This window comes from Tyto alba, unplaced genomic scaffold (assembly GCF_018691265.1).
Source record: "Tyto alba isolate M040663 unplaced genomic scaffold, T.alba_DEE_v4.0 Super-Scaffold_23, whole genome shotgun sequence".
Lineage (NCBI taxonomy): Eukaryota > Metazoa > Chordata > Aves > Strigiformes > Tytonidae > Tyto > Tyto alba.
The window spans coordinates 4,513,122-4,521,676 of NW_024881297.1; the positions used below are offsets into that span (position 1 = coordinate 4,513,122).

The 8,555-nt window shown below is 45.1% G+C and overlaps 2 protein-coding genes across 3 annotated transcripts in view; one reads left to right on the forward strand and one right to left on the reverse strand.

Annotated features, from left to right (window-relative positions):
• Positions 1-5,730, reverse strand: part of RASSF6 (Ras association domain family member 6) — a 91,243-nt gene extending 85,513 nt beyond the window's left edge. For both annotated transcript variants that reach the window (XM_033007878.2, XM_033007884.2), the window contains exon 1: positions 5,616-5,730. The gene's annotated coding sequence lies outside the window, so the exon portion shown is untranslated. The remainder of the gene's footprint in view (positions 1-5,615) is intronic.
• On the forward strand, positions 1,137-7,350 carry LOC122153790. The gene is made up of 6 exons (XM_042796870.1): positions 1,137-1,186; positions 2,170-2,305; positions 6,391-6,682; positions 6,851-6,977; positions 7,053-7,136; positions 7,332-7,350. The coding sequence occupies exons 1-6, from the start codon at positions 1,137-1,139 to the stop codon at positions 7,348-7,350; spliced, it is 708 nt and encodes a 235-aa protein (XP_042652804.1).
• Positions 7,351-8,555: the final 1,205 nt, after the last annotated feature.

Here is an 8,555-nt window from a genome sequence, read left to right on the forward strand (position 1 = left end):
ACTATTTGCAGATGTGACAAATTTTTATGTATTTATTTTGAAACAGCTTGTTTCCAAGTTGAGGAAAAACTTTACTATCAGGCTTAAAGTAAAAGGATGGGAGACCAGTGTTCTCACAGCTTCTTTGAGAGGTCCCCTTGTCAAGCAAAAACTTCATCTTAGTTGACAATGCTCAGAAATAAGGCATGCGTTTAACCGCTCATGAGTTACTTAGCTTCAACTGAAAATACTGTTTTAAGTTTTCAAACTGAAAAAAAAAAACAACACTTTTTCTTATACATCTTTTTATCTTGCTCCCTGGGGAACCTCACATACTTCTACCCACCACTGCAAAATACTACTACCTAGAAAGTATCAGCACAACAGAAGTGTATTACTGGCTCTACATCCTTTCTCCCATGCTTGGATAACACCACTAGAACAACTCTTGACTGTTACAGGACATGCTGTATCAGGCCTATACAAGGCACTGGCAAAGCATAAATCCTGCTGTAGATATTAGAGCCAGCTGCACATTCAATATAATTATACCTGAATTAATGTGCAAACCACAGAATGAAGATCTGACTCAGCAATCAGAAAACCTGCCTGCTTCTGGCAGACAAGCAGGATCTCATAGCCCACAGCAAGACATCCACTCCATCTTCTGAACAATGAGTTGTCCCCGAAGTTTCTACAGATCCAAGGCCAAAAACCTGCAGGAAGTTTGTAAGATGCAAAGCATTTTCAGCTGCTAGTAAGGCCAAGAGGAGCTCTTTACCCCTTTCAGGAGCTGTGATGACCTCAAAGGCTTTTCAGCTGAACAGCTAAGTGGGGATGGAAGGAGTTAGCCAATTCTAATCTTTAAACAGGATCAAGCCTGCCACTAAAAAGCCTGGGGGGTTGTTCTTCAGTGGGGCTAGGAACAAATTGCTTGAATTATTTGTGCCTATCTTCAAAAGGAAGCTCCTCTTGTGTTATATGTTAGGTATAAAACACCAGAACCTGTCAGTCCACCACCAGCCAATTTATGTGCTTTTTGAAATTGTTGTGTTTTCAGGAGTCACACAAAGTAAGGTCACAGTGTGGCAGTAACTACAATCCCATTACCTTTCTCAGAAAAGGTAAGTTGGCACTCGAAACTGAAAAATGGAGAAATGGCTACCAAAGGAACTGAAGTCAAAAGCAACCCTTCAAATTTGCTAAGGTAATGCTTGAGTAATACAAACACATTCCTTTGCAGTTATTCACAGTGTGTTTCTTCATACTCATTGTCGCCAATGAACACAGCTAAAGCAGGACATCTAACTCTGTTGAGAGGGAAAAGACAGATCTGAGGACTCCAGAATGTTAAAATTAGATGAAGACCCAGGAAGGCAGGTAAAAAAATACTGACCATCTTTTGCTATAGATCATCATTTTAAATGCAAACCTTAACATCTTAAAAGGTAGGAAAGAAATGAGCATGCAACAGTGTGTGATGTGGGCCATGATGCAGGTGACAAAACTGAGTTGACATCCTCCATGATACAAGCTGAACAATGGGACACTTGTATTTCTTACATATTCAGGTATTATTTACAAGGGAATACGGACTGAGAACAGTTCAAAACTAGAGAAAAACACATGGAAACTCAGGGAAATAAAACATCTGATAGATATAAAACATATTTTGCACAAAATTGTAGCATGATGTTGAAATTTGGCTACAACCTTCAGAAAATCCTCCCACAGTATGGGCTCTCTGAGAGCAGAGATGACTGTATGTTTGTACCTTATGACAGCACTGGATCTCTAGGAGTAGTCATAGGTGCTAGGGAATACTATGAAACATCTTACTAGTATAGAAAAATAGGTAACATCATAATGATAGGAGGGGATATTAGCAATATACACCCTCTGACTTTAGACACTAGTAGGAAGCAGTGACTTGATATTTTTCTAGCTCTCTCTTACAAATCAGAACATAATTCATTCCTAATTGAAGCACTGAAGGAAACACCAGACTTGATAGGAAAAAAACTGCCCCTTCAGAGATTGTCCATGTTAAACAGGTTCTAGGTGATGTTAAGGAGTTGACCGAAGATTTATATCTGGGACATATCCCCCAAACTCATTTTTGTGCTGTTAGGAAAAGTCCTCACTTGTTGAAATGAAAGAGACATTGTCTCTTGTTTAATTGTGTTTTAGCTTTTCTGGGCCTGCTGCCAGTGAACGCATGCTGTCGCTACAGATGCCAAACCAATACCTGCTGTGGGAAGGCAAGCAGCCAAAGCGTGCAACAAAGCAACAGAATCACTTCCTGCACTTAATGATTCGACAACTGGTTAACATGAAAAAGATTAAGTCATGTGGCTAGTAATTCTCTGAATGCGTTTCCTTAGGGCTTGCCTAAACTGGGCCAGCTTTCCGTTAACCATGGGGCCCACACTAAGAACACTGAGGGATTTCAGAGTATCTTCACACAGCAGCTTCTACCAAAGGACCTAAGCAAAGTGGGTAACTTGAATGGTAACTTCAACAAGGCAAATACAGACACTGGTCAATTCTGTCACAGCTGTACTGATACCATGGTAACTAATTTAATCTTAAGCACATATGTACCACCTGCAGCCAATGCATGACAGACATCTATAATGAAGGAGATACAGCATCAGGCAGGGAAGAACTCAGCTTTCTAAATTCTGGTTGATGTGATGCTACCTGTTGTCTATCTTTTCCCTACTTTCAAAAGGCAATGTGCCACAGGTGGTGAGTGGAGCCTGAGGAAAGGGTAGAATCCAGGAGAGTTCATCTATAGTTCAGCCTTGTTGCTGTTGTCATCTGGACTGAAGAGCCTACCCACATTCACATGGAAGGTAGCTAGAGGCAATCGGGAAGTCTGCAGGTATAAAGGTTTGCTCAGGCAGATGGTCTTGCCTTGTGAAATATTCCCAGAGATACCCATTTCCCTTGTGCCAGGCCTGTTTGCGCAAATCCTGACTCACAGGATCGAGCTCTGTAATGCCTACTGCATCACAGCATGTTCACGACCTCTTCTCTGGCTACTGCTCATCTCAGCACATGCCTCTGCCAGAGAGCTGACTGCTGAGTTTCACACACTGCCCCATGTCCAAAACCGCCTCACACTTCAGACCCCAGGAGACTTCTGGAATTTCCTCAGCAGTAACCACTGTGGAATGAGTGACAGTTCAGATATTGTGAACAGTCATCCAAGCATAAAACCAAGCGCTGTCACGTAAACTGTCCTTACTCATGTGTACTGTCCAAGAACAACACGTAATTTAACTGTGTATGAGTGACAATTTCTTACTCAACAGATCTGCTCTGCACATGTATTCAGAGCTGGATCTGCTAATGATCTGTACTGGATTACCTGTGCATCATCCTAACTGTTTATTGCCTTAGATTGTTACAGCTGGGCAAATCCTTCTTCCTGGTAATACAGCAGAAGCCTCCATTCTGCTGTTCAGCTTGTGAGTGCTATGTTTAGGAGAAAACTAGTTATGGACACGCAGAGGTCTATGAGGGTGTAGGAGGGCACCTGATTCCCGTAGATTAAGGTCACTCAAGCATGTGCGTTCCTATCAACATAGTAATGCACATCTGCAAATAAAATCTGTGTTCATTAGTGCTGTCCTGCAAAGAGTATGGGACTTCCTTGGGGCAGCCATACTGAGTACTCACAGTGCAACAGCTTGTAGTTCTATAGCCTGGAGGGAATAGTGGCTCCATCCCTATGATCCCAAGGGATCTCAGGGAAGCTTTCTAACTTTTCTGTTTAGTGGTCACCCCTAAGCACCTGTGGCCAATTGTCCATTCTTAACAGCTGTGTTTGTTATGGTTTTCTTAAGGAACCTCTCAAGTTTTCAAGGAAAGTATGTCCCTGCCTCTCCCTGACTACAACCTCCTCAGTTGCTTAAAAAAAAAAAACATACAACACTACTCACCAAGGTCTTCTACCACTATTACTACTTAAAAGCGTGAGTCAGGCTGCAAAAATAGAGCCTGTAACAGCACCTCTGCTACAAAGTTTTTTCTTGAAGACGGAAGCTCAAGTTACGTGATGCATCAGCTTTATGCATGTATATTTCATATACACATCAGTGGAGAATTTCTTTTCATTAAAAATAATTAATTTGTTTTCAACTAAAAAAGAAAAAAAAAAAAGAGATGGCATATAACTCACAGGAAGGTAACAGGGCCAGATTTAAAGATGGATGTTTCTTCCAGTCTATCCAATAGAACACCTTCTGGAGTCCTACACAACTTCTATATTCTCTAGTAGACCACAGTCCACAGCTGCTTCTCTTGTAACCCCTCCATTTCTCACCAAGGCCATATAAACCACCACATATTTCCCCAACCCAACATTTTCCATGTTGCAGTTATACCTAAACAGCCAGACAAGAGAGAGCGCAGGAGGTAGATAACTCGAAGCTGTGCACTGGCTGCAAGGAGGAACATCTGGTTTGGCCAGCTGGCAAGGTGCAAAGAGCACAACTTATGCTCCTTATTTTCCCTCAAAGGCAGGGCTGGTCTGGCATTCTCTCTCCCTCCATCCAACATCGAATCTCCACAAACTTGTACTAACCTGGTTGGTATCCCTTGATAGCCCTTTGTCAAATCTTTCTGAAGTTGGCCAAATGATACAAACTTTAGTGGAGGGGTGAAATTGGGGAGGAGGGCAAATGACAGAACAGGACAGAGAGACATCTTGATCATGTAATTTCCTTTTAAGACCAAGCTACAAGCCAACAGCTTCCAAGGACGTCATTACCAAACTGCAATTGGAAAGTGGTGCAAATTAGTCATTAGATATTTCCTGATTACATGGGCAATCGCCATTTGCTTATGACATGAAATCTTCCCTCATGGCTGATCTCCTGAGAGACTACTCCAATGGCCATACAGTCTGATCTGCAGAAGACAAAGCTCAGAAGAAGAGTCTCTGTGTACCACTGGGTACAGCTAATTAAGCTCTCACTAGGGCTGATTCACATGCTACATCTCACCTGTTTTGAGTCCTGACTTGGTTTTGGTTTCAGACAGTAAACCTCCTAATGGGATTACTGTATTGTGATCCTTGTCATTTCAAAAATCACCTTATTTTGTTTCCCATCTTGGCATCCCTGCCAGTATAGTTTTACCTCCAGTTAATTCCTGTTCTGTCATTAATAATGTCATTATAATACAATGATTACTTGGCTTGTCTCAAAAAAAAAGTAAATATAATCTACATACTTTAGTTGCAATAATCTACGTCTGTCCTGACAGTTTTCTTATAAGGAAATAATGTCAATTTTCCCCTGAAAATCAAGTCAAGCCAGTTCAAAACAGTCACTATAACGTGCCTGGTTCCAAGTCATTCTAATAATGATTCACAGGCAGATCTCTTCTTCACAAACCAGGAACATTCCACTGAAATCTGACTGGTTTTATCTGATTTTGCATTAATGCTTGAGGTTTCAGATGTATACTCTACAGCAAAGAAATATTTATTAAGTAAAAAAAGATTACAAAGTTGCAGGGGGAGGGAGATTTAAAAGCACACTTACAAATTGTAAATGCCTGCATAGCCATAAATATGTCATAAATCAAAGCAACATGTGACACATGATACAAAAAAAACTGACCTGGAAGCTTTAGGGATTTGAATTGAGACACAAGATGTTTGAGTTGTTGGGGCAAGACACTTGGCAGCCTGAGCCAGAAACAATTTGATTTGCTGAACTCCACTCATGTTCACAAGTACCTGTGGAAGAGAGAATAACAATTGGCTCCGAAAAAAATGATGGGCAACATCATATTTTATACTGAAACTAATAACAAATGAAGTGCTTTGATCATAATTAGAATATAGATATGTGTAAATGACACTCACAAAAATTGCATTTATTTTTCTTTAAAAGCGCCCAGAACACTGCTTTTTTTGCCGCTTTATAACAAAAGTTAGCAAAATGCCTTTACAGTTATGAAGACAAACAGGGTGACCTATCTGTGCAGAGGAGTGGAATAGGCGGCTTGTAGTGGAGTGTAGGTATGGAAATTTGAGTGTCTCTGAGCTGCAGGAAAAACAGATGTGCAGTTTTCAAAAGGCAGGTGAAGAAAGGGGTGCTCACGGGAGCAACCCCCATGGCATGAGAGCCTGCAGTTGCACGGGGTTAGCCTGCAAGGCAAGCTCCAGAGCCCAAACCCTCCTTTGGCTCAGCATCCTGCACCGAGACTCACTGAAAGCAAAAGGAGATGTCCCATAGAAGAGCCTCAGCTCCTTCCAGAGAATGGGGTGAGTCGCCTCGAGGTCCCACGCAGACCCTGAGAGATCCTGGGGACTGTTCAGTGTCGGGTGTCCTCCCCTCCCCCGTACCTGGAAGAGCCGCAGTACCGGGAGCCTCTGGGGGCAGGGATTAGCCCCATTCTCTCCCTGCCCGGCTCCTTCAGCACCCGATACCCGGCGGTGGAAAGGGCCGAGGGGGCTGTCAGTCCCACCTGCCCCGCGGCAGAGGAGGTGGGGACCCCAGCCAGGCACACCCCGCTCGGCCTCCCTCCGTGCCCGGGAAATTCCCCAACAGCTGCCGGAGGGGGATAAAAGCACCGGCGGACAACGGGGCCACACAGACGGCTACCGCAGCCCCAGCCATGAGTCCGCACCTCCGCCTCCTCCTCTGCCTCCTCCTCCTCTTGGCCGCCGCTCCCTGCCGGGGTAAGTGGCAGCGGGCTGGCCCGGCGGGCTGAGCCGGGGAGGGGGCAGCCAGCCGTGGGCGGCCGGGGCCCGGCAGGGCTGCGCGGGGTGCCCGGGCCGGGTGGGGGGGCGGGGGGTGCCGCGGGGGTCCCCGGAGCCGAGGCTCAGGCGGTGCCTCTCGCCTGCCAGGTGCGCCGCTGGCCGGGGAGCTGCGCTGCCGCTGCGTGCGGACCGTGTCGGAGGTGATCCCCCCGCGGCGCCTGGCACGCGTGGAGTTCGTCGCCGAGGGTCCGCACTGCGCCGTGCCCGAGGTCATGTAAGTGTCCGCCCCCCACCCCGGCCCCGCTGCCCGGCCCCGGCGCCGGGCTCACCCCCCTCCTTCGCCCCGCAGAGCCACGACGAAGCAGGGCCAGACGGTCTGCCTGAGCCCCTCCGCGCCCTGGGTCAAGCTCATCGTCACCAGGATCCTCAACAGGTACCCGCCGGGGCAGCGCCGCCGCCGCGGGGGGTGTCCCGGGAGGGAGCGGGGCGACCCCGGCTGTGGGCCCCGCAGAGAACCCCGATAAAGCGAGGGGGAGCTGCTCTCGCCTCCCCCGCACCCCGTTCCGAGCAAGCGGAGGGCTCGCAGGGGATGGCAGGCAGCGCTGATCTCTGCCTTCTTGGCTTTCAGCTCGGCACAGAAAAACTGACGGAGGAAAGCGGCTCGCCGGAGGGGAGATGACACTGACTTTGAGGCTTCGGGGACTTTCATCTCTTGAAACGTGCTGCGTTTGAGCTAGGCCTATTTATTGAGGGTTTTATTTAATGTAAAGATAGCTGTGTTTATTTAAATATTTCAAGTACTGTGTCAGATGTATCCTTAACTTGGATATTGAAAAGCACAATTCTAAGTGCTGTACTAATTTACAGCCTTTAAAACCTTTCTTTTGGGGTGTTGCACAGGACAAGAGATACAGGGAATATCCTGAGTTCTTTTACAAGAAAAAAGTTTGCCTGGGCTCCAGCATCAGCAAACTGCTGATGAGGCTTCAGCATCAGCATGAAGTATATTTCCATGCTACACACCTTTGTAAGGTCTTGAGTAACAACTTACATAGAAATATTTATTCTACATGGCAGTAGTAGAGTAAAGAAGGGAACTGCTGCCTCCCAAAACATTGTTTTGTTTCGCACATTGTATAGCTATGTGCCTGGGGAAAACAAACCAAACCAAACAAACAAACAAAAAAAAAAACAACAAACCCCAACCAAACTTTCCCAGCTACTGTGGGAAAGCCGTGCAGCCTGCTGTGCCAGAGCCAAAGGTTAGCTCAGCAACGCAAGTTCACCAGCAAGGGCCAGGTCCCTTCTCCTGCCATAAGTCCTGGTACACACAGCACTGCTGACCTTCTGCCTTTGCATTTGGAGGGAGCTGGTGGGTTTTACTCCTTGCAACTTTAGACATGTGATGTCTTTTTTTGTATGGCATAATGTCATAAATTATATAACAGTTATATGTAAGTGAATGTGCTACTGTGTTGATGGATGTTTATTTATTCTAGTTTGAATTCCTTTTGGAATTGTATATATGCAGTTGCCTTTGCTCTTCATATTTCTGTCCAGCAGAAGGGGGATTTAAGCCACTTCTGAATGCTGGTATTTAAATGTCATCATGGTGAGGCCATATGATTTCTATTCATCTGCTCATTTTTCAAAATGTTGGAGAAACCCTCATTTATAATTATTGTGTAGAGGTATCATCATATATCCAGAATAACTGTGATAGGTTCCTGTAAATCAATTGGAAGATTTTTTTTCTAATGTTTTACTTACTATATATGTTTCCTAATTAAGAAATTTTCCTTTGTTACTTACAGAGTTTTGCTTTCTAAAAAATAAATACATAGATTTACTT